The sequence below is a fragment of the Cnephaeus nilssonii genome, assembly GCF_951640355.1.
Source record: "Cnephaeus nilssonii genome assembly, chromosome: 10".
NCBI classification, from domain to species: Eukaryota; Metazoa; Chordata; class Mammalia; order Chiroptera; family Vespertilionidae; genus Cnephaeus; species Cnephaeus nilssonii.
This window is the reverse complement of record NC_137081.1, coordinates 36,459,360-36,484,200: the sequence shown is the minus strand read 5'-3', so window position 1 is coordinate 36,484,200 and position 24,841 is coordinate 36,459,360. Positions and strand designations below refer to the sequence as shown.

At 54.9% G+C, this 24,841-nt stretch overlaps 2 protein-coding genes across 11 annotated transcripts in view; one reads left to right on the top strand and one right to left on the bottom strand.

Moving 5' to 3' along the window:
* Nucleotides 1-8,029: 8,029 nt before the first annotated feature.
* Nucleotides 8,030-19,098, top strand: STK25 (serine/threonine kinase 25). 3 transcript variants are annotated; one of them, XM_079782287.1, is made up of 12 exons: nt 8,030-8,133; nt 8,514-8,635; nt 13,059-13,289; nt 13,928-13,984; nt 14,505-14,613; nt 15,371-15,528; nt 15,610-15,795; nt 16,127-16,272; nt 16,523-16,637; nt 16,805-16,876; nt 18,128-18,264; nt 18,520-19,098. In XM_079782287.1, exons 2-12 carry the CDS (start codon nt 8,606-8,608, stop codon nt 18,557-18,559), a joined length of 1,281 nt encoding a protein of 426 aa, XP_079638413.1. In that variant the 5' UTR covers nt 8,030-8,133; nt 8,514-8,605; the 3' UTR covers nt 18,560-19,098. The 3 variants fall into 3 exon arrangements, with proteins under 3 accessions (XP_079638413.1, XP_079638412.1, XP_079638414.1); XM_079782286.1 differs by having other exon boundaries at nt 8,037-8,195; XM_079782288.1 differs by lacking the exons at nt 8,030-8,133; nt 8,514-8,635 and adding an exon at nt 9,084-12,528.
* Nucleotides 19,099-19,239: 141 nt separating this feature from the next.
* Nucleotides 19,240-24,841, bottom strand: part of FARP2 (FERM, ARH/RhoGEF and pleckstrin domain protein 2) — a 100,322-nt gene continuing 94,720 nt past the window's right edge. For 6 of the 8 annotated variants that reach the window (XM_079782273.1, XM_079782274.1, XM_079782270.1 and 3 more), the window contains 7 exons: nt 22,996-23,016; nt 22,703-22,785; nt 21,740-21,858; nt 21,364-21,527; nt 20,410-20,517; nt 20,087-20,238; nt 19,240-19,848 (listed from right to left, as the gene is read on the bottom strand). In XM_079782273.1, coding sequence (XP_079638399.1) covers nt 19,782-19,848; nt 20,087-20,238; nt 20,410-20,517; nt 21,364-21,527; nt 21,740-21,858; nt 22,703-22,785; nt 22,996-23,016 — 714 coding nt within the window. In that variant the 3' untranslated portion in view covers nt 19,240-19,781. The remainder of the gene's footprint in view (nt 19,849-20,086; nt 20,239-20,409; nt 20,518-21,363; nt 21,528-21,739; nt 21,859-22,702; nt 22,786-22,995; nt 23,017-24,841) is intronic. The other 2 variants (XM_079782275.1, XM_079782277.1) reach the window with 1 other exon arrangement.

Below are 24,841 nucleotides of genomic sequence, written 5' to 3'. Positions count from 1 at the left end.
CTCCCCGTGGTAGGTGACCTCCCCACGCACCCAGGGAGGCCTACGCAGCCACACTGTCCCCTTCCCTGGGTCATTCATTCATCTCTTTGCTGAACGTTCATGAGGTGCCCACTCTGCAGGGCCTCACTGGACCCTGGAGGCATGGCGGCCGGCACACTGGCAGGGGCACAGTGCCCTTGGGCGGGGCAAACACTTCTCCCAGGCTTACACAGCTCTCTAGGAGAGGGGCTGCGGTCTGCTGGGGGACCTGGCTCTCTCGTGCAGGGCAGGGCCTGAGGCTGCTGTGAGCTCTGAGGACCCGAGGGTGGGCACTGGGCACCATCCCCCAAAGCTACCAAACCCTCCAGAGCAGCGCTGTCTCCTCAGCACCTGTGCTTGAGGCAGCAGAGTCTGTGCTAGAGGGAGACACTGAGGCTGGGATCCGGGGGGGCGGGGGCGGGGACAAGCAGGGAGAGGGGATTTGGGGAGCAGGAGGAGGAGGCATGGGCAGCAGGTGGGCTGGGAACGCAGGGCCTGACCTGAGAGAGGGCAGCACTGACCCCTCCGGGGCTGGAGACCTCTGGGCACCCACCTGCCTCCTGCACTGGCTGCAGTGTGGCAAGGCCCCTGGTCTTGGCCCCGCGACCTCAGGCTGCCCTTTACAGGCCCTAAAAACCACACAGGATTTTCCCCTTGGCTGCAATCACAGACCCCGGCTAACCCAGCTCTCTCCAGTCTGTCACAGGTACCCGAAGAGAGAGACACAGGTGGGGGGCAGCTGTACATTCTGTGTCCAAAACCCACAAAGCCCTGGTTCCTGTAGTGGAAGCCTGACGATCCCCCTGAGGCTGAACTGGGGACCAAGGCTCCCCTCCCAGGGGCCGGCAGCCGGCAGCCTGCGTGTGCGTGAGGGACGGAGCAGGCCCTGCTCAGACACCGCAGGGACAATGGCCAGTGGGCCCTTTTCCTCCTGTCGGATGCTTGTTTTTCCCCTGACGAGCTCTTTTTCTGTTGCCTTTTCCCCCTTCCTGAGATCTGGAGGCCTTTCTGCACAAATATGTTGTTTTGAAACACTCTGTATTGTTCTGAGATTTCAAAGTCATGGCCAGCAGCCAAAGACAACATATTTTTGTGACTATAACAGTAAAACCTGGTCACTAAAGTATACTTGCAAAATCAGAAAAGCATATAAGAAGAAACATTTTAAAGTCAGAGTGCTGTGCAGAGATAAGGAATGTGAATATTTTGGCCTATTTCCTCTCAGCTCAAAATAATGTACACACATTTATACAGAATTCCTGTGCAGCCCTGAAACCTGGTTTTTACCTAACACTGGGTCCTGGGCGTGTTTCCATGGCGCCCTGACACTCGCAGTGGCTGTGCGGTGATCTGTCCCATAATGAGACCACACCCCATCCTCGTCCACAGTCACACATGCATGGGACGCTCCTGACCTCCTGACACACCCCACGCACCCCTGCCTGGTTCAGGGTCTCAGGGTCCCGGTTCAGGGATGTCCCTTGGGGGCGCACTCCCAGGGGGAAGGGGAAGTCCGAGGACTAGGCAGTTTCTCCTAGCCTGCCTCCCCCCACAGGCTGTGTTCCTGACTCCCAAGCTGAGACAGTTCAACCCCAGTGTTGGTGGGAAGAGCCTTCTTCTGGGCAGAAACTTCCAGGATGCCTCATCCCAACCGCAGACCCAAACCGGGGTTCCCAGCAGCGTTCTGACCCCAGGGCCACTGAGCGATTGGGATCATTAAAAGCCACAGAGAGCTGGAGGGAGAGGCAGGGAGAGAAAACACTGTTTTACCTGGGCCATTGGGACCGGAGAGGCCCAGGAGAGTCTGAACTCTGGGGGCAGAGAAGCCCTCCAAGGGGGTCAGCAGTAAGCCTCCACTCCTGGCCCCTCCCTCACAAGCACGGCTCTGTCTCGGCTCCAGTGGTGGAGATGGGCCTGGGGGGTGCCCAGCCTCTGAAGTTCAGAAGGTGCCCCAGGTCCCCCTCAGGCATCTTTTCTTTCCCACCCAGGTGTTGAGAACCTGGTACCCTTGGCTCTTCCCACCCCTCACCCTGCACCGAGGCAGCCTCCTCCACGCTGCAGCCCCCACCCCCAACCTGGGCCTGCTGCCAGCCCCTCATGAGGACCTGTGTCCCCCAACCCCTGGGGGCCACCCTGCCCGACTTTCTCCCCACCATTCTCTCCCCTGCAGGTGTTCCAAACTAAAGGGGTCTGTAACATCAAAGCCCCAGCAAGCAAGAACAGGACTATGGTCGAAAAACTGCGGCTCACGAGCCACATGCGGCTCTTTGGCCCCTTGAGTGTGGCTCTTCCACAAAATACCACGGCCTGGGCGAGTCTATTTTGAAGAAGTGGCGTTAGAAGAAGTTTAAGTTTAAAAAATTTGGCTCTCAAAAGAAATTTCAATCGTTGTACTCTGTTGACTAATGAGTTTGCCGACCACTGGGCTAGGAAGTAAAGGTGCCATGCCCGGATCACCGTGGAGCTCCTGCTCAAGAACTTGGCTCCCCATGACTTCCAGGGGGAGGAAGTCATTAATCATGGTGACTAAGGGAGTTAGGGTCGTGGTCAGGATCATGGGCTCCATCTTCTGCACAACCTCAGGGCAGCTCCACTCAGCCACGGAGCCAGGCTCACCCTGGGCGCCTGCTGGGCATCCTCGCACACCCTGGTTTCCAGGAAGACATGCTGCTGTGCCCCCACTTGGAGGTGTGTGAGCAGCCTGATAAGGGTCACCTGGGCCCCCTCACGGAAACAATAGAGCCTCAAGTCTGACTGTGATGTCACAGGACAGGGGTCTGAGAGGTGAACTGGCGTGGGGACGGGGGAGAGGGTTTGCGGGTGTGGGGGTCTATCTACAAAGTTCAGCCTGGGGTCCTCCACAGGACAGGGGAGGGATTTTTTAGCACCTAAATAGCAAGGGGAAAAAAGAAACAAGCCAACCAATGGTGACACATGCACCTTATTGGGATCTTGACAATCATAGACATGAAATCATATGTCTATGTGTGCAGTCATAGACATGAAATCATATGTCTATGTGTGCAGTCATAGACATGAAATCATATGTCTATGTGTGCAGTCATAGACATGAAATCATATGTCTATGTACAGGCACCCATGTATGAAAGTGGAACGCTGACTCCATCTGTGATATGGAGGAATTATTTTAATTTTTGTTTTAAAAATACGTACAGTGAAATTGCCCTTTTTAGTGTTCAGCTCTGAGTTCAACATACAGATAACTTTGTGGGACCCAGGATGCAGAGCAGTTCGGCCACCTGGAAAGCCCCTCGTGCCACTCCGCTATAGGCTGCTCCTTAACCCCTGGGAACCACTGGTCAGTTCCCTCGCAGCTTTTGTCCTCTTGACAATGTCTCCTCTATGGAACCACATACTGCGTGACCTTCCGGACTGGCCTCTTTCTCTCACACGTGTCTCTCAGGTTACCCGAAGTGGCTGCACCAGTGGCCGATTTCCGGTTCGGAACCTCAGGTTACTCACTTGTGGCTGAAGGACCTCCGGGAAGTCCCTCCTGGCGTGGGGCTCCGGGATAGACGTGCTGTGGACATCTATGCACAGGCTTTTGTGTGAAGGCCAGTTTTCTCTTCTCTGGGGATACCCAAGAGTGGGAACACTGGCTCATGTGTCAAGTATCTAGTCGATTTTTTTTAAAAAATGCCAGGCTGGGTATAAAAGGATCTCTTACCCCTTTCAATAGCATGGATAGACCTGGAGCTTATTATACTAAGCAAAATAAGCCAGAGAAAGACACATATCACATGATCTCAGTTATATGTGGAATCTTAATGAACAAAATAAACTGATGAACAAAATAGGTCCAGAGGGCATGGATGCGTGGAACCGACTGACAGATCTCAGGGGGGAGGACGGGAAGAGATTAACCAAAGAATGTATATTCATGTATGCATAACCCATGGACACAGACAATAATGTGGTGAAGGCCTGGGATGGGATGGGGACTGGGTGAAGGGGAGCAAGGGGGGAAAATGGGGGACATCTGCAACGCTGTCAACAACAAATAAATAAAAACACAATAAATCCCCTGAAGTTTAGAGAGCTGCACTACGTAGCATTTGCACAATTTACAATGCACGAGAGTCCTGGGCCCTGCCTCCTCACTGGAGTGACCTAGTGACCCACCACCTACTTAGCCCAGGACTGAGGGGGGCAGCGGGCTTCCTGGGATGTGGAACTTTCAGTGTTAAAATAGGAAACTCCTGGGAAAACTAGAATGATTGGTCACCCTATCCTTGTCAACACTTGATAGTGTCAGTTTTTTAAAAAAATGTGCTTTTATTGATTTTAGAGAGAGAGAGGAAGGGACGAGAGAAACTTTGATGAGAAAGAAGCACTAATCGGCTGCCTCCCGCATGCGCCGCCCCCCCCCCCCCCCCTGGGGATTGAGCCTACAACCTGGGTATGTGCCCTGGTTCATGGGTCGATGCTCAACCACTGAGCCACACTACTGGGCATTATTTTTTACTTTAGCTATTCTAATGTGTGTAGTTAGCATCTCATCATTTTAATTTGCATTTCCCTGAGAGTTGATGATGTTGAACATCTGTTCATGCACTGTTTGCCATCCATATACTGGTATCCTCTTTGGTGAACTATCTCTTTTTTTTAAAAAATATATTTTATTGATTTTTTACAGAGAGGAAGGAAGGGAGAGGGATAGAGAGCCAGAAACATTGATGAGAGAGAAACATCGATCAGCTGCCTCCTGCACACCCCCCACAGGGGACGCGCCCGCAACCAAGGTACATGCCCCTGACCAGAATCGAACCTGGGACCCTTCAGTCCGAAGGCCAACGCTCTATCCACTGAGCCAAACTGGTGAACTATCTCTTTAAATCTAGTCTCAACTTTTGCTTGTTGAATTGTCTTCTAACTGTTGAGTTTTGAGAGCTTTCTATATATCCCCTCTCTCTATATAGTTGGATATGTGATTTCCACATTTTGTCTCCCAGTCTGTTGCTTGTGTTTTCATTCTGGTAACAGTCATTTTGAAAGCAAAGTTTTAAAATGTTGATGAAACTCCAGTTATCTTTGGTTTTCTTTTCTTTTCTTTTTTAAATTTCTTTATTGATTAAGGTGTCACATATTTGTCCTCATCTCTTCATTCCCATCCCACACCCCTCCCCACGGATGCCCCCACCCCCCTGTTGTCCTTAACCATTGGTTAGGCTCGTATGCATGCACACAAGTCCTTTGGTTGATCTCTCCCCCCTACCCCCACCTTCCCCTACCCTCCCTCTGAGGCCCGACAGTCCGATCGATGCCTCCTTGTTTCTGGGTCTGTTCTTGTTCATCAGTCTATGTTGTTCATCATTTCCCCTAGATGAGTGAGATCATGTGTTACTAGAAATATACTTATAAGAACCGAATGTGAGACGAGCAATAATAGTTATGCTGACAGGCAAATGAATCAGTCTGTAGTGAGTTTCTTTCTGGACCAACAGTTCTTTTGAGACCCAATTTCAATGTCCACCAGTTCCTTATGTGTACATGTCAGCACTGACTTTTCAGCTCTGGATGGTGGACAAATGGTGGTAATGCAGGTCCGACTCCCTCTGGTTTGGTCTCGCCTGGACCCAGGGGCATGGCTTCACCCGGACTCAGGGGCGCGTGGCCTCACCCGGACCCGGGACCCAGCCTCACCCAGATCCAGGGGCGCACGACCTCACCCGGACCCAGGGGCGCGTGGCCTCTCCCGGACCCAGGGGTGTGGTCTCACCCGGACCCGGGACCCAGCCTCGCCCGGATCCAGGGGCGCACGGCCTCACCCGGACCCGGGATCCAGCTTCACCCGGACCCAGGGGCGCGTGGCCTCACCAGGACCCAGGGGCGCGTAGCCTCACCCAGACCCAGGGGCGCGTGGCCTCTCCCGGACCCAGAGGCACGGCCTCACCCGGACCCGGGATCCAGCTTCACCCGGATCCAGGGGTGCACGGCCTCACCCAGATCCGGGATCCAGCTTCACCCGGATCCAGGGGCACACGGCCTCACCCGGACCTTTGGTTTTCTTTATTTGTGGTAAAATCTATATAACATAAAATTTACCATTTGAAACATTTTAAGTGTACAATTCAGTGGCATTAAGTATATTCAGTGTTGTGTAACCATCACCATTATCCATATCCAGGGCTTTTTATCACCCCAAACAGAAACTCTGCACCCACTAAGTAATAGCTCCCCATTTCCCTCACCCCCAAGCCCCTGGAAACCTCTATTCTACTTTCTATCTCTTGAATGGGACTATTGTTGACACCTTATATGAGTGGAATCACACAGTATTTGTCTTGTTGTGACTGGCTTATTTCCCTTAGCATAATGTTTTCAAGGTTCTTCCATGCTGTAGCATGTGTCAGAACTTAATTCCTTTAAAAATTTTTTTTTTTGTTAATCCTCACCTGAGGATATTTTTCTCATTGATTTTTTTTCTCCTGAGAGAGAGGGAGGGAAGGAAGGAGGGAGAGATCATGTAAGAGAGACACTTCCGCCGAAACCGGTTTGGCTCAGTGGATAGAGCGTCGGCCTGCAGATTGAAAGGTCCCAGGTTCGATTCCGATTCCGGTCAAGGGCATGTACCTTGGTTGCGGGCACATCCCCAGTAGGGGGTGCCCAGGAGGCAGCTGATTGATGTTTCTCTCTCATCGATGTTTCTAACTCTCTATCCCTCTCCCTTCCTCTCTGAAAAAAATCAATAAAATATATTTAAAAAAAGAAAGAAAGAAAATACCAAACCTCCCAAAGACAATGGGAGACTTAAAAAAAAAAAAAAAAAAAAAAGAGAGAGACTTCCTTTGGTTGCCTCCTCCACGTGCCCCAAGGGGGCAGAGGATGGAACCAGCAACCCAGTACTGTGCCTTTGACCGTGCCCTTGACCCTTGGTGGGGAATGGAAACCCATGACCCTTCCCTGCGCGGGAGTATGTGTGTGTGTGTGTGTGTGCATGCGTGCACACTGAACAGGGCTTAAAATTTTTTTAAAAAATTGTATTGATTTTTAGAGCGAGGAAGGAAGAGAGGGAGAGAGAGAAAGAGAGGGATGTGAGAGAGAAACATCCATTGGTTGCCTCCTGCACGAGGTCCAACCAGGGACTGAACCTGAAACCTGGGTATGTCCCCTGACGTGGATCGAACCGGCCACCTTTTGGTGTACACGGCATTCAAACAAAGGAGCCAACACTCCAGAGCAGAACTTAATTCCTTTTTCAATCTCATTTAATTTATTTATAACTGTGGTAAAGTACACATAACCCTAAATTTACCATGGTAATAGTGTTCATTTGTGTTTACCATGTTAATAGTGTTCATTTGTGTTAAGCACATTCACATGGTTGTGCAGCCATCACTACTATCCATCCCCATAACTCTTGATTTTGCAAAACTGACACTCTGTCCCCATTAAACACTAATTCTCCCCCTCTCCCCACCCCTGTTCCCCACCGTCTACTCATTTGTCTTTGTGAACCTGACTCCTCCAGGAACCTCAGATCAGTGGAGTCACACAGCATTTGTCCTTCTGTCTGGCTTATTGCACTGAGTGTCAGTCCTCAAGGTCCCTTCATGTCGGAGCAGATGTCAGACTGTGCTCCCTTTTCAGACTCAATTCGTCGGTCCTTTCATCATTCCATGGGTGGTTGGGGGCGCGGTGGGGAGAATGAAGGAAGAGGAGGGGAAGAAAAGAAGGAGGAGCGGAGGGCGTGCCCTACCCCACCAGCGCCCGGCCTGGCCCCACCTCCAGGACCCGGCTCCGCCTCCAGGACCTGGCACCACCCCTGCCCCGCGGCCTGCCGGGAGACGTAGTTCAGAGCCTCTTAGGAAGCCGGACTCGGAGTCCCAGCGAGCCCCGCGGCGCTCCTGCTGGCCGCGACACCGTCCCGCCCCATGGTCTGCCGGGACTTGTAGTCCAACTCCGGCGGACGCCCGGGCCCGGAGGGAGCGGCGGGACTCGGTGTCCCAGAGAGCCCCGCGCTGGGCTACAATGCCGCGCTCCGCCCTCGCTGTCGCCGCCGCCGCCGCCGCCGGCCTTTCTTCGGCCGTCGCCGCCACTGCCGCTGCTTTGCGGGCTGGAGGGCCCGGCGTCCGGGGCGAGCGAAGGCAGCGGGTGGGAGCCTGCGCGGGCACTGCGGAACGGGCCGGGGGAGGCCGGGATGGAGCCCCCCGGAGGTGGGCGCGCTGCCGGGCGAGCCCGCGCCTGGGGCAGTTGGGGAGGGGGCCGAACGGTGCGGGGAGTGGGGCTGGAGAGGAGGGCACCGGGGGCGGGGTCCGGTGCGGAGAAGCGGGCCTGAAGGCTACGCTGGGCCGGGAGCCGAGGTGGGAAGGGCCTCAGGGATGCCCAGGATTGACAATGCCCGAGTCTCTGTTCCCCCCTCCACCCGCCCCCTCCAGCTTGTTCCCAGATGGTCGGAGGAGGGGGCGGCCGCCTGGCCTGGGGGAGCCCGTGTGTCCTGAGTGGGATACTGAGCTGGCCTGCTCTCTCTCCAGTTGACTGAAGCGAGCGAGCCGGGTTCCAGATCCTCAGGCGGAATCCAGGGGCCTCCTGGGGCTGCCGCGGATGGTCTGAGGGCCGCGCAGACATGGCTCACCTCAGGGGATTTGCCAACCAGGTGAGGGTTGGTTTCTGGGTTGTGAGCGCGCGTTCGCTGGGTCCCCTGGGACAAGAGCACTGACTGCAGAGTCCGAGATCCCGAAGGGACATCTTATTGCACCAATAAGTATCTCTCGTACTTCTGGGTTTCAGAGGAGCCCTCCCCTCCAGGGTGTGTAGGATGAAAAGAGGAGCCTTCAAGGGGAACCTTGTGATGCACGTGTGTGGGCAGAGTGGGGAGCAGTCCTCCGGTGCTGCTCTGGGTGGGAACAGGGCTGACTCGGGTGGAGGCAGAAGCCCACAGGCCTCTCACAGGGAACCACTTGAGGTCAGTGGCAGGTGTGCAGAGACCTGTCTCAGGAACAGGGCGGGGCAGGGCGGGAACCTGGATCTGCAGGGACAGCGAAGGTCAGAGTCCACACTGGAGGCTGGGCCTGGGCTGGGGTCATTCTGTCCATGTTGGGCTGGAGGAGGGGCTCTGGGGGATCCCTCCCTGATGGGCAATGAGAGAGGCTGCGAATGTGATTAAGCAGCTGTTGTGTACCAGTTGGCATGTAGAGAAAGCAGAGGACACCTGTGTGAGCATTTTCATTGAGGGGAGGTGGAGAAGGCTGGTCTGCAGAACCTGATTTGCCCAGGCTAGCAGTGCTGACCTGGGCGATGCCTTCTATCTGCTATCTTTCTTCTTTGGTTGATTGGTTCTTGTATTTTGTGGCACCGGCTGACTTTGAGGGACCCTCTGTAGTGTGCCCTGAGTTTGCCTCGAATGAGGACCTGCTGCTGGTGCCAGGAAGGGGGGTGCGCATGGGGACTCGTGGTCTGTACCTCCTCCCTTTTTGTTATTTCAACACAAGTGTGTTGTGATGCTGATGTGAAGTGGAGTAAACCACCTGGTGGCAGGTGTTCCTCTTGACGTGCTGGCTTGGGCTAACGCAGGCCAACCGCTGCAGTGTTGGGAGGACCTCTGAGAAAGAGAGTGGTCCTCCTGCTTGTACCGTGTGGGAATCAATGGGAACAGCATGCAGGAGGCGTGTGTCCATGTGCGGCCAGGAGGAGCAGGAGCCAGGGTTCAGCTCCAGACACAGGCTCCTTGGAGAAACCTGGAAGGCCACATGCAGCTGTTGGGCAGGGTATCTGGGTCCAGCAGTGGTCACAGGTGGGAACCAGGGCTTGCTGATTGATGCTAACAGATTTCTCATTCATATCTGACCTTGTGTATTTGGTAAATTACATGACTAATGCTGGGAGAAAAGTCTGCCTCCAGCTTATTTTTAAGAGCTATAGGAATAGCTCCTGTGGGTTCCAAAATGAGAAAGTGGAGCTGTGAGCTGCCGCTGTACCCATGAGCTGATGGTACTTGGTGCTCGGCCTGGGGTGTCCAGTCAGATCCGGGAGGGAGGGCGGGTGCAGAGGAGCTGAGGAAGGGACCCCAAAGGAAGGGAGCCCCCTTTGTCCTTTCAGGGGCAGAGAGACTCAGCCTTTGTCAGTGGCGGAAGCCTGACAAGACAGTGTTTTCTCTTGAGGTGGTTGTCACTGGCCCTGTGGGGAGGTCCCCCACAGCCTGTGCTCCTGCCCTGCCATTTCTCTTCACCTCGCTAATGCCACCTGCCTGCAGGGCCTGAATGGCTGCGGGTGGTAACTGGGGACAGCGTGGCTCCTCTTATTTTGTGGGGTGACACTAATGGCAGGCACACTGCCACATGGTGTACCCAGATCTGACAGCACCAGGGCTGACTCGGAGAACAAGGGTCTTGACCGCCAGCTGAGTGACCTGAGTGATTGTCCAGACCATGTACATCGCCTACAAGGGCAGCCTGGGCCCCAGATGGGGGAGCTGCTTGCCTTTCCCCCACCATGGGGTGGGAATGGTTGTCCCTGTGATTGCTTGTAGGGTCAGTATCATAGTCTGGACTATTCCTGTCACACCCTATCAGCTCAGTTGACTGACCTGCAGAGGTGGGGACCCAAAGAGTGTGAGAGTTGAGCGTTGGGGGTCCCCCTTCCATATTGAGCTGGAACCCTGGCTTAGGTGTGCTCTGAATTCTGCTCAAGGCTGCCTGGGGTTTCCTTTGGGTGGCTGCGTGGACCAGATTCAGCTCTGGCTGGGTGTGCAGAGCGACACTGTTCTCAGTGGAGTGGAGGGTGTGTTAGCAGAGGCCTGAGAGTGGTTTGGGGGCCACCTCACCCCACCAAAGCACCTACACCTGTGGGTCCTGGGCACCTGGGCTGAGAGCTAGAAGGGCAGTGGTGACGAGGGTGCTGCCAGGCCTCAGTCCCACCTCTGGGTCTTAGGCCACCTTAGAAGGAGAGGACTGTCCTTGCAGTGACAGAGGTCGCAAGGTCAGGGCACCAACTGGACTGCAATCACTGGGCAGCTGGGTGTCTTACAGGGCTGCCCCAACATGAGCTGGGGCAAGCCTTCAGGGCACCATTAAGCACTGTGGGAAGGCACTGTGGGTCAGGGGGGGAGGAGTGGGCAGAGAGGGCCCTTTCTGGACTACATTCCACACGTGGCCAAGGCTGAGCATGGTGCATCGAGGTTCCCCACCCAGGTCGGAGCCAGCTTTTTCTCCAGCGGGAAGGTGTGTCATGCTGATTGTCAAGTGGTCAGCGGTGTGGGCAATGCATTGATGAGAGGCTGTTCTCTCCAGCTGGGGTTGGTTCTAATCTTGTGATCCATGACCCCATCTCCCACCCTGAAGATGGCTGAGCAGCTGTGATTTGAGGCCACACACCTGTTAGAACATGTGAAGCAGGAGGAAGAGGCTGGGGCAGCCTGGCGTGAGGGACCTGTGCTGCCCTCTGCTTTCACTGTCCTGCCCTTGACCTTGACTTTGGGATTTCTGGCAGCGGTTGGCTGCACGCATCTGCGGCTGTCTCTTCCTCCACATGCACTGGACTGCCATTTCCCGTGAGGGAGTGAGAAGGGCCTCATTCCTTAACTGGCTGAGTCAAGGTGCCAGTGGACACCCATAGGCCTGCTTGAGGCACCTGCCTGTGGCTGCATCCCCTGGCTTTGTGTGGCCTGCCTTATTGGGGAGGGTTCTGAATTGAGACCCTGTTCTGGCCCCAGCCTCTGCAGTGCCTGCTTACCTATCACCTGCAGCTCTCTTCTGGCTTGCCTGGTACCCAGAATCATCCGAGGTCTGGGACTTCGTCTGTCTCCTTCCTTCCTCCTGGTTAGGAACCCCAGGAAGGCAAGTAACTGGCAGTTTCTGATTGACATGTGGTCTCAGTCTGGAGCAGGTTGGGCCAGGCTAGAGCTCTGCCTGGGGGTGAGCATGGGCTCCGAGACGAGACTCCCTCCCTGGGCAGGTGCCAGCACCTAGTGCAGCAGTGTGGTTTTTGTCACTTTACATTGGCCCTGGTGTAGGTGCTTTGGTGGGGTGGGGTGGCCTCTTCAGAGGGAGGTGTGCCCTGCGGGATTTGAGGTCTATGGGGCTTGGGAACCTTTCTGCCTCTGTCCAGACAAGGCCGCAAAAGGACCTGTGGGTCCTGGGCACCTGGCTCCCTCGTCACTGGGCCTGCAGGGCCTACCCTGGCTTTCTGAGAACATGGTCTGTGGTGGTGGGTGGAGTGTAATATTATCAGGAGCCCAGGAAGCCACATGGGCAGGAGCTGGGGGATGCCCAGGGTGGCCCTGGCCAGCTCTCTGGTGTTGCTGTCCTCCACGCAGCCCCCACACTGAGCCCTCTGAGCCCCTCTGCCAACCCTGTCCTGGGCACCATCTGCACTAGCAGCTCTGTACCTTTCAGGCCTTGTTTGTGTTTAAATCCGAGGGCCATGTGGGGCAGTTTGCTGTGATACTTGAGTGTCCAGGGTCAAGCTCCGTGCTGGTGTGAGGGTGCAGCTTCCTGAGGACTGCGTGGGGGTGGTGAAGGGAAGCCCTTTCTAAGGGGGTGTGGCTGCCAGGTGAGTTCATGCACGCTGGGTGTTTTGTTTAAGAGAATTTTTTAGAGTAGTTTTAGGTTTACAGGAAAATGAGCAAGAGGTCTGGTCATTCCCCGGGTGTTAGCATATTATTAATATCTTGCATTTGTGTGTTAACGTTTGTTAAAATGGATGAGTCAACAAGGATACATTATTAACTATGCCCATGGTTTTCATGTGGTCTCCTGCCTAAAATCTTGATGCTCCACCTACTTTTAACCCATCTCTGTACCTCACTGGGTCCTCCCCACCGGTGGGGGTGGGCAGCGGGTGTGACCTTTGTGGCCCCTCCACCTGCTCCACACCTCCACCCCTTGGCTGGTGCCAGGCCTCTGTGCTCTCTGAGGATCTCCCTGTGGAGGGTGCATTTTGGTTTCCTGAAACAAAAGGGATGAAAGAGGAAACTCAAAAAGACCTTGGGTGAGCTCCTGTCTGCTGCTGGCACATGGGATCCCCGCGTCCCTGCAGGGCTGCCCTGCGCTGACGGGGCTGCCTGCCCTGTGTTCCTGCAGCACTCGCGTGTGGACCCCGAGGAGCTCTTTACCAAGCTGGACCGCATTGGCAAGGGCTCCTTCGGGGAGGTGTTCAAGGGCATCGACAACCGCACCAAGGAGGTGGTGGCCATCAAGATCATCGACCTGGAGGAGGCCGAGGACGAGATCGAGGACATCCAGCAGGAGATCACCGTGCTCAGCCAGTGTGACAGTCCCTACATCACCCGATACTTCGGCTCCTACCTGAAGGTGTCTGGGGGCGGGGCCCGTGCTCAGGTGGATGCCCAGGGTTCCCTGGGGCCGGGGCTAAACCCAACAGTCTCTGCACCTGCCCCCATATTGGAACAATGGGGAGGAGAGGTCTGGCCTGACAGCGAGCATGGATACAGCTTCACAGTTGAACAGGCCCCCAAAACAACAACCCAGAGGGCCAGGCAGGTGTTTGGGAGGCTCCTGTCTCATCCTGAGGGGGAGTCCTGGGAGAGGCAGGGCTTAAGAGTCTGAATGGGCTGTATGACTCCCTGGCTGGGGTAGCCCCTATGGGATGGCATTTATGAGGCCCTGTAGCAGAGCCCAGTGCCAGCTCGGGGGCCTGCCCAGGGCACATAGTGTGTGGCTACATCAAGGTCAAGTGCTAGCTGGGCAGCCGTCTTCCAGCCTAGTTTTTGATGGGCTGTTGCAGAGTAGACTTGGCTACTTGTCTGAGCACATGTTCCATCTGCAAAGCTGCTGTCATAGGAGTGTGATGGGAGGGAGCCGGGTAAGGCTGCTGAATCCCTTTCTTGGAGGGTTCCCCACAGGCCGGAGCCCTGCCTGGGAGTGTGTCATGGGGCCTGGGGAACCCCCTGCTGACTACCATGTACTGACAGGCATTTCTCTGGTCCCAGAGCACAAAGCTGTGGATTATCATGGAGTACCTGGGCGGCGGCTCCGCGCTGGACCTGGTGAGGTGTAGGCCGAAACAGTGGGCAGCTTGCCAGGGGCAGGACCAGACCAAAGGGTGCTATGGGGTTGTCCCACCTGTGTCCCTAGACTCCTTTCCTACGCTATCTTGGTGTATTGTCAGTCAGGAGCCGACTAAGCCCAAATGAAGAGCTATTTTTAGTCCCCGCTGGTTGGTGCTGAGGGTCCTGGGCATCTTCTGCCTGGGGAGGGGGCAGGAGGGTTAGTGTCCCCAGTCATACAGGCTTAGAATGTGGCTGGGACCCCATTTTCATCTGTTACCTTTACAGTGAAGGTGAAGGTATTGTATGTTCTCTAAAAACAGCCTCTTGACCCACACCTGAAACTTTATTTCCAAAGTGGTTAATGGAGTAGGGAGCCCTACTATGCACAGGGTCACTCTCCCTTGGTGGTGAGGCGGTTGAGCTGGGGCCTTGGTGACTGTCTGGGGTGATGTGGAAGGAAGGGTAGATTGGCCTTGGTGGAGGGAGTCTGAGGTCCTGCTGTCCGATCTGTGCACAGTTGAAGCCGGGCCCCCTGGAGGAGACCTACATCGCCACGATCCTGCGGGAGATTCTGAAGGGCCTGGACTACCTGCACTCAGAGCGCAAGATCCACAGAGACATCAAAGGTCCCTCAGGGCATGGCTCCCACCTGGGCCCCTGAGCTCCGTGACCCTAGAAAGACCAGGGCATGAGGTGGCAGGTTGATATGGGCACGTGGATGGTGGTGCTAGGCATCTGGGATGTGGGGACTCTTGTAGCTCTGTGCCCACTGGAACCTGAGCATGGCCATCAGCTTGGTTGCCAGGAAACACAGCCAGTAACTGGTAGAACTTAGCACCATATTTCCGTATGGCAAAAACACCTCTTGTGTGCCTAGTGTAAGAAGGGACCCTATTTAAGCCAAAAGTGTACATTCTTTGTGTCAGGTGTAGGCTGGCCCTGCTGAGTGTCCCTAGGAGGGATGTGGCTGAGAGGCTGACTGGAGACACTGGTGGAGTGAGGGAATCTGCATGTTTGGTGGTGGAGTGAGGGGGAAGCTCTGCCTGTTGGGTGGTTTGGGAGAAAAGGGCAATTGCTGTGTTTTTGGGATCTGTCATAAAAGGCAAACTAAAGTGGGGTCCTGGAGCTTGGGCTGGGGGTGCTGCACAGGGTGGGCCCCTGGCTTGCTGGCACTGCCCTGTGGCCTTGGGTCTGAGGGTGGACAGATCTGGCTCCATCTCTAGCCTGCTGGATGGAGGAGAGACAAGATGAGGTCCCAGGGACAGCTCTGCTGCTGTCCCAGAAGGCCAGGTGGCTGCCAGCAGGCACGTCTTTTGCAGCTGCACATAGGGTGGGGGTCCATGTGGCTCAAAGGGTGACGCCCTGCCGTCCTGTGTTGAGCAGCTGCCAACGTGCTGCTCTCAGAGCAAGGTGATGTGAAGCTGGCAGACTTCGGGGTGGCGGGGCAGCTCACGGACACGCAGATCAAGAGGAACACGTTTGTGGGCACCCCCTTCTGGATGGCACCCGAAGTCATCAAGCAGTCAGCCTATGACTTCAAGGTGGGCACAGCAGGCATGAGGGTGGCTGCAGCAGGGCTCAGGGTGCCTCTGGTGGCAACTGTTCTTTGTGGCTCTGTCCAGGCCGACATTTGGTCGCTGGGGATCACAGCCATCGAGCTGGCCAAGGGTGAGCCTCCGAACTCTGACCTCCACCCCATGCGTGTCCTGTTCCTGATCCCCAAGAACAGCCCGCCCACCCTGGAGGGCCACCACAGCAAGCCTTTCAAGGAGTTTGTGGAGGCCTGCCTTAACAAGGACCCCCGCTTCGTAAGCCTTCAGCCCCTGGCTGCATGGGGTGGGCTAGAACAGTTCCAGTCCTCTGGGAAGGTCTGTGGTGGGAAATGGGAGGTGACAGGGCCCTAGGCCCCTCCTAGTTCAGGGTCTGGGGAAGATCTTGGAGGGTTTTGGCCCGGGGCAGATAGTGGAGCCCAGCCCCAGCTTCCTGGTTGCCCTCCCCCGGAACCCCTCACTGGGTCCAGTCAGAGAGCTTGATGGCCAGGCCCATTCCCAGCCTGGCTGTCTGGAGTCAAAGCTCCAGGAGTTTGAAGGACGAGCCCAGCCATCCCTCACCCAGTGATACCTGCCCATCTCCCTGCAGCGGCCCACCGCCAAAGAGCTCCTGAAGCACAAGTTCATCACACGATATACCAGGAAGACCTCCTTCCTGACCGAGCTCATTGACCGCTACAAGCGCTGGAAGTCCGAGGGGCACGGCGAGGAGTCCAGCTCTGAGGACTCGGACATGTAGGTCTGCTTGTCGTGCAGGGCTTCTGCTCTGGGCTGTGACATGCGAGGGGTCCCTGCTCCAGGGCAGGAACTTGGGTGCTGGTTTCTGAGGACCTTTGTGGTCACCTGGCTCCTGCAGCCTGAGCAAGGGCCCTACCCAGCATTTAGGGCTGTGAGGATGCCTCAGAAAGTAGTGGGGTGGGGGTGCTTGGGATCCCCCTGAATCCTGGCCCTCAGGGCACTCTTGACTCTTCATTCTCCTCTGCAGTGATGGAGATGCTGAGGACGGAGAACAGGGCCCCATCTGGACGTTCCCTCCAACCATCCGGCCGAGCCCGCACAGCAAGCTGCACAAGGGGACAGCCCTGCACGGCCCCCAGAAGGTGCGGGCCCCCAGGCCCCGGACCTGCATGTGCTGGGAGGGTACCTTGTGCTTCTCACGTTCTGCATCTCTCAGGGAGGCTAGAAATGGGCCAGGGTGGAGCACACCTGCCCTGGGCACCCACTTGCCTCTCTGCCCTGTTCACCTCGCTGTGGCCTTGCTTTGCAGTCTGTGGAGCCCGTCAAGAGGCAGCCGCGGTCCCAGTGCCTGTCCACGCTGGTCCGGCCTGTCTTTGGAGAGGTGAGGGCTAGGCTGGGGGTTCTGTGGGGCATGGGGCTGCAGTGCCCGATATACAGGGTTCCAGATCCCTTGGAGTTCACAGTGGTTTAACTGTTGGCCAGGCTTTGTAGCAGCAGGACTAGGAACAGCTGAGACTGACTGCCCTCAAGTTCCCTCGCCTGCCCTTGTCCTGCCTGGGGCCCCAGAATGGCTTTGAACTGCAAACATACGGGGTGACCAGAAGCATCCTGAGGTCTAGTTCTTGCTTCATGGCAATTGACGCTGTATCTGTGTCACCTGCTGATGGGAGTATGATGCAGCCGAGAGCCCCCAGAGTGACCACTTTCTACCCCAGAGTGAAGGCAGCACCTGGAATCCAGGGAGGGGGACAGGATACAGCAGTCTTCCCGAGGAAGGTGGGGGCGTCTGGGCAGGGCAGGCACGCTTCTAGCCCCCGAAGCCTGGAATTCGAGGGAAGGAGGTTGGATGGAGCTGGTTGTCATGGACCCTGCGGGAAATTATGAGCTCAGCTTAAATACTTGGATTAGAGGCTGGGCCCCACGTGGGGCAGGGCCTGGGGAGTTGACAGGTGTTGGAGAGGAGGGCAGGACTACCATATCCCAAGCTGCTTGGAGCACGTGTGTGTGTTTATGGGGAGGGGGGGGGGGAATCTGTAGGCTGCTGCAGCCTCCACAGTGAGCCCAGTGGGGATGCAGAGCCCCACCCAGGCTGGCAGGGGCATCCCTTAGGGGTCCTGATCCTGTAAGCTGGGCCTGAGGTCTGGGCTGCCTGGTGGGGTGAACTGGGAGACATGCAGGCTCTTCCTCATATGTGTCAGGTGTCAGGGTATGGCAGGGAGGGCCGTGCTGACCTGTCCCTAACTGCTCCTGCCAGGTCAGTGGTTCCCACAGATTGGGGCAGCGTGGAGGCTGAGGGGGGTCAGAGCAGGCGGTCTGGCTGTGCAGTGCACTCTGGGAGTTAGTTTCTGGGCTGTTTTCTCAAGTCCGTTGGACCTGAGCCCTGAGCTGTCACTTACAATTGGGAGGAAGTCCTGTGGTTAGCTGGGCCTACCACAGCATGGGAAGCAGGCAGAGACACCCCTGTTGAGAACCAAGACCTGAGACTCTGAGGGGGCAACCCCTGGTTGGACCCAGCCATCCTGGCTTTATGGTGGAAGGACCATGAGTGGGACCCCCAAATGCAAGTCACAGGAGAGGGCCCGAGAAGCCTTCAGCGTGAGCTCTGACCAGGCGCATGGTGGTCTGTCCACAGCTCAAAGAGAAGCACAGGCAGAGCGGCGGGGGTGTGGGGGCTCTGGAGGAGCTGGAGAACGCCTTCAGCCTGGCCGAGGAGTCCTGCCCCGGCATCTCTGACAAGCTGATGGCTCACCTGGTGGAGCGGGTGCAGAGGTGAGGGGGAGCTGGGGTGGGACCCCAGGACGGGCTATAGGGGTCACTCTGGAAGAGGCTCTCTGCCTTTCTGTTTTGTAGCTTCAGGGCTGCAGAGAGGAGGGTGGCCTTTCCTGCCAATAGTGGGCTACAATGGGAGGTGCCCCCATCCCCTCCCAGCCTGCTCTGTGTTGCTGACCTCAGCCCACGCCACCTGGTGGCTTCCTGTGGGCCTGCACTGGAGCCTGGGGTAGTGACAGGGCCTCTCTCCTCTAGGTTTTCACACAACAGAAACCACCTGCCGTCCACCCGCTAAAGCTGCTGTTTGTCGGAGGGGAGAGAAGGGTCTTGTTTTGAGCTCTGTACAGACTGCTGACTTGGAGCCTCTTGTGGGACAAGGCCCCCCCACCCTGTGCTGAGGGCTGTCCGCTTCCATTTCCTCCCGGCCTGGCTGAGGTTACCTGGCAGCAAAGACTCATGGAGAACTGTGCAGCCCTGGAGGCGGCAGGTGCAGCCTCCTCAGCTCCCCTTGGCATAGCCATCCCCTCCTTGGGCTCACAGGATGGTAGCCACTGGAACTGAGGTGGGGAAGCTGTTGGGCAGATCAGCCTTCTCCCCCACTCACCCAGGCTCCCCGCCCCCACCCAGGGCCCACGTAGGCCCACAGTGGTTGTAGATTTGCCTTGTGGTGTTGGATCGGGTACTGTGTCTTCTCAAAGTATGAGTGTCAGCCAGGATATTTCTTTTGTTTAAGAAAACCGAACTTCCTTGTTTCCCCTTATACTGAGGTTAAGGTGTTAGTTTTCATAGGACATTGAGAGGCTTCTGCCACTTTCAATAAAGACCTTAAATGAAGACGGACTGGTGGTGGGTGGGGATCCAGGCCAGGCAGGGTCTCGACAGCCCTGTCTCCCCCTTGGAGTGACCCGAGACTGAGCAGGCAGGCGCAGAAAGATGCCCTTTATTTTCAGTCACACACACAAGCAGGTGTACGTCTACTTCCACTTGTTAAGAAATACTGGGTACTAATAAATTAGAGGCCCTCGCCCTACCAGGGCCGTACGGAACTTTGGTTTCCCCTTCTCCGGAGGTATGTGAGGTGGGCACCAGAGTGGCTTATGCTGGACTTTTGTGCAGCTGTGACCTGAGGCCTGTGCCTCACCCCTGGTTGATCCAGACTGAAGGACAGGGCAGCCAGGCCTGTGTACAGCAGTGGGTGATTTGGGGCCACCCTAGTTCCTGCTCAAAGCCATTTCTCAGCAGGGCCCTGTTCTAGAAGAGGAGAGGGCAGGTGAGCACCAGCTTGGTTGCCACCCTGGAGCTGGGCCTGCATTTCCACTTTGGTGTTCTTGCCAGGGCCCCACAGGGCCAAGGGACTGCACTGGGTCTTCAAGGGGACAGTGTCCTTCCCAGATGTCACGGTGAGGCCCACCCATACAGCTGGTCCATTGGTGGGAAGACTCAGGATGAGCAGTCGTGGGGCCTGCGCTGACTGTGCTTTGCTTCCTGGGCTCTGTCCTCAACTAGGCAGAATGGCTTCATGCCTCCTCAGGGCCCCCAGCCTTTCCGGGCGAGCTGCTGGCTCTCTCAATCACCTCCATCCACCTGCAGAAGGGGTTGTCCCATCAGAAAGCCCAGGATGCCCACTTGGAAAGCAGGGCGCTTTCTGGCCATCTGACAGTGGGCTTGTGCTCAAATACCTTCCCAAGATGTGGAGTGAATGGGACAAGACAAGGGCCAGTGAAAACCCAGGAAGCCACGTGCAGCCCTTCCTTCCCAGCACCAGGAACTTGCCTCCAGCCCCCAGTGGGAGCAGGAGAACCAGGCAGTCCACCGCAGTTACCTCCCAAACGTGTACTTGCTCTCGGCCCGGAAGAAGTAAACGTGAGATTTGAACTGCAGCTTGAAGACATGCTCCTTGTGGATGCCATCAGCCTCCCTGGGGACGCTCACACTGTAGCCCAGCAGGGGGAGGCTGGCCAGGGGATAGTCATCCTAGAAGGCAGCATGGTTCCATGGGCATTCCCCAGCCACCTCTCCTCCTCTTTACCCCCCTCCCCTCCCCTGGGGGAGGGTAAGGAGATTCTGAAGTGAGAGAGAAGGGCATGGTGGGCCCTCCTCTAGCACCATGGGCAGGCTACCCCGAGCCCTGATAAGCACCCTTACCTGATGTGTTTTGTAGAAGAACAAGCAGAAATTGGTGAAGACCACCCAGAGCTTCTGCCAGCCATTACTGTTTTTGAACTTTCTTAGCAGATACCCTGAAAGCTGGTTCTAAAAGGAAAAAGCAAAAGTGCTTTAGTTAAGGTCCCAAGACCACAGCCCATCAGAGCAATCACCCTCTTGGCTCCATCCTCTTGGGATCTCCTGGGAGCAGGTGTGCTCCCCAAGAATACAGCCAGTCCCCCTCCACCCCCACCTACAATCCTCACAAATGCCCTGGCACCAAGGGAGGATGCTGTGTAACCCTAGCCCAAGCTGTGTCCCCTGGGCAGCCTTAGGACTGAGCCGCTCTTGTGCTGAGATAAGTTAGGAGCCCTGGCCTAGGGCAGACCCCTCTCTGCAGTGCCCCCTCCTTTTGCATCTCCCACCCTCCTGCTGGTACCACACTTCTTTCCTATAACCTCACCATGAGGGACACAGGTTCTGAACACATCTGTGGCCTTCACCACCCAAGCAGGCACCCACAGGATAGCACAGATGGCTGAGCTGCTCAAGCTTAGGGGACACTTCTGTTCACAAGCGCCCCCTGAGAGGTGTGTGTCGGGGGGTGCTCCTGATGGTGGAGGTGGAAGCATCGACTCCTAGTGACGGGCCCTTTCGAGAGCACTGGAGACACCAGTTTCCCTGTTCTTCCCAGCACACGTGGCTCTGAGTTTTTTCCTCACTGGGTTGCTCAAGTCCTGAGGATGACTCTGAGGGTGACTGTCACTCCACAGCTCTGGCAAAAACCCTGGGCTGCTGTGCCTGAGGGGACTTTCCCAAGCCAATTTCCTGCCCAAAGAGAGCAGGAGGCAGCTCGCCATGGCCTGGCCCAGTCCTGCCGCCTGGGATCCCCAGGGTCCCTTACCCCCAGCAAGCACAAGCTGAGAGGGTGCTTGTGCCAGTTATACCTCGTACCTCAACGGCTGCGCTGTGGTCGGCTCTGGAGACACTGGTGTTCCGGTACCAGCACACGTGCACCGTGGTGTTGGCCCGGTGCTGGCCCTGCCCCTCCGAGGAGCTGTGGGTACCATGTGCATCATCTTCTGACTCCTGCTCCAGAGAGACTTCATCGGAGGGTCCTGGGGGAGAAATCGGGCATCTGCTCAGAGGGGATAGGACCACCCTGGTGAATGGAGCCCTGAGAGCAAGGGAGCTATCCCTTTGTGCCCAGGCCAAGAGCAAAGCCCACCCTTCTACCTGGAACTTGAGCACGTGGACTTAGTGGGCAGAACATGAACGAGGAAACAATTTATAGGAAAGCTTCCTCCGTGCAGGGGTTCTCAGAACTCACTGCGGGGAGGAATGCACACTGCGCTGCCTGGCGGAGCCAGGGTCGTGTTGCCACTGCTCTTTGCCGCTTCAATGGCATTGTTCAGGTCATGCATCCACTTCTCCTTTTCCAGCCGAGTGCTGTGGGGAGAGGGAGGGACGGGAGGGAGGGCTGAGGCTCAGAGCCGGCCCTCAGGGCCTGCACAATCTCTCAGAGGGGACAGGAGGTCGGGATGCCTGTCTCAAGGGTTCGAAGGATGGTCGGGAATGCTGCGGGTGGCCCAGCCTGCATCCCTCGGCTGCCAGGGGCAGGAGGAGGGAGGGCAGAACCTTTGTGTGGACTGGAGTTCTCTACAGGGTAGTTTGTTCCTAAAACAAGGTTTTTAAAGTCTCAGATACAAGATTGGTTGCTTCCTGGATCATCATTTCCTGGTGGGAGCTAGTGGATGCCTGCCCGAGAGAAGGATAAACTGTTGGGAGTCACTTGGCTCCTCCAGGGGAGGGACGGCACAGCATGGTGCTGACAGAGGTCGGGCTGCCCCTCCTTTGTTGATCTGATGTGGAATAGGGGAAAGTGGCCATTTGCCCCTGAGCTGTGGCCCATCAGCCTCGCTGCACAGCTAGGGGCCAGGGTGCAGGTGAGGAGGGGCCCCAGCCTGGCCGCCCTGTCTTTCTCACACTAACCCGCTGGCACTGCGCCTTAACTTGAGTGTGCCAAAGAGCTTGTGCCCCTGGAGACCGATAGTCTTCGCAGACCTGTTCTTGTCAAGGGCTATGAACCTGAGGCGCAGGAAGCAGCTTGGCAGTGCCATGGCCAGTCTGTGGGGACGTTCTCTGCCTCCCCACACTGGAGAAGCAGTGCTCAAGGGGCACACATCACTCCTAACGGTGGGAATGACACTCATCACTCACTAGCTCATGGCAGGGAAGCCCCTACTCCGGGGCTCCCAGGGCCCACTGGGATACAGATGGGAAAGGCTCTTACCTGGCTGCCACCACGATTGTTTTTTGAGCTGCATAAATAGTAAAACAGTGTGGAACAGACCACTCACTCTTGCTTTCTTCTACCTGTGGGTGGGAGAAGAGGTAGAAGTCTGGGCCAGGAGCAGGGCTGGCTGACACAAGCTTGAAGCATAACACAGGTGATGTGAAAATTCTGTGCTGTCCAAGTCTACGCTGACTCTACAAGGGGCTATGGGAGGCATAAGGGGTCCCCACACCATGGCACCTGCCACCCAGGTGGGTAAGCTGTGGGCCACAGGGCACCCAACTACTCACCGGTGGGTCCAGTACTATTAGCTGAAAATCAAGCACAGGAGAAAGTGTTGAGCATTATCATTATTAAATAGGGAGTTGGACAATTCATTTTATAAACTTGGTACCAAAACCTAACAAAGTTAGATTCAAAAAACCTATACAGAGTAATCTCAGTTATAAATGACTAAATGAAATAACTTAAAAATAAAATATTCCTAGTCAAGCCTAAAAGCAGACAGAAACTATCCTGTGACCAAGTAAGGTTGTTCTAGGAATGCAAGAATGGTTTGACATTAGGAGGTGATAATAGCAATAACTTTGTCACAACATCAAAGGAAAAATAGTGATCATTTCTCTAAATGTTCAAAAGAACTTTGCTGAAGTCCATCATGTTATTTCTGATATTTATTAGAATCAGAAAGAAACTTAACATGATAAAGGTTCTCTTTCTCAAGCCAAGAGTCATTATCCTTCCCTAGGTTCAGCCAAGTTACATATCACCCCATAGAACAGACAGCTTCCCTGTGCAGGGCCTACAGGATGCCAACCACGGAGCCTTACATTGGACATAAAAAATCTAAAATTAACATGAGCAATGACCAGTAGCAGAAGGTTGTCAAGATGTTAGTTTTCCCTCAAGTTAATATGTAATTTTAAAGTTAATTGCCATATATCACTTCCATCAACAACAGACTGCATATATGACAGTGGTCCTATGAGATTATAATAGAACTGAAAAATTCTTATCACCTAGTGATTATAATGTCCTAGCACCGTGGTCGGCAAACTGCGGCTCGCGAGCCATATGCGGCTCTTTGGCCCCTTGAGTGTGGCTCTTCCACAAAATACCACGGCCTGGGCGAGTCTATTTTGAAGAAGTGGCGTTAGAAGAAGTTTAAGTTTAAAAAATTTGGCTCTCAAAAGAAATTTCAATCATTGTACTGTTGATATTTGGCTCTGTTGACTAATGAGTTTGCCGACCACTGTCCTAGCACAACACATTACTCATGAGTTTGTGGTGATACTGGTGTAAATAAACCTGCCACCAGTCATATAAAAGTATAGTAATACAGTTATGTATAGTATGTGATAATAAACTACTATGTCACTGGTTTATGTATTTAATATACCATAATTTTCATCATTGTTTTAGAGTGTACTCTTCCTATGATTAAAAAGCAGTTTATTATAAAATAGCTGTGTTACTTCGGCAGCACCCTCATATATCTTGTGTTACCGTGTCTCTTGATGTCATCATTTTCTCTTGTGCTTGATTTAAAATTGTGTTTTATAAATTGAGGGTAGCCTCAGTGTACAGGGTTTATAAAGTCTACTGTTGTGTGCAATGATGTCCCAGACCCTCACGTTCACTCACTACCCACTCACTCACCCAGAGCAACTTGCAGTCCTATAATCTCCATTCATGGTAAGTGCTCTATTCAGGTATACCATTTTAAATATTTTTTTCCACTTTTATTTTTTATACCGTATTTTTATAGTATCTTTTCTATGTTTAGATACACAAATAACATGGTATTCTAGTTGCCTACAGTATTCAATACAGTAATATGCTGTGTAGGCTATAGCCCAAGAGCAATAGCCGTATCACACAGCCCAGGTGTGTAGTTGGTTGAACCACGTAAGTTTGTGCAGGTGTGCTCTGATATTCACATGACAAAATCACAGCATGACACATTTCCGAAACATATATCCCCATCATTATGTGGCATATGACGGCAATACAATTTCAAGAGAAATCTCAATGGTGTTTTTTGAATGAATCTGTCCAAATTATTAAAAAATTTACTGGAAGAATTAAATACGTAAGAATAGCAAAAAATTTTTTTAAAAAGGAGGACAAATGAGG

Excerpts from the sequence above, each read along its gene's own strand:
- STK25 (XM_079782287.1), top strand. The coding sequence starts at position 8,606 with ATGGCTCACCTCAGGGGATTTGCCAACCAG. Across the intron at positions 15,529-15,609 it reads AGTCAGCCTATGACTTCAAG|GCCGACATTTGGTCGCTGGG; the intron begins GTGGGCACAGCA and ends GGCTCTGTCCAG. Across the intron at positions 15,796-16,126 it reads TTAACAAGGACCCCCGCTTC|CGGCCCACCGCCAAAGAGCT; the intron begins GTAAGCCTTCAG and ends ATCTCCCTGCAG.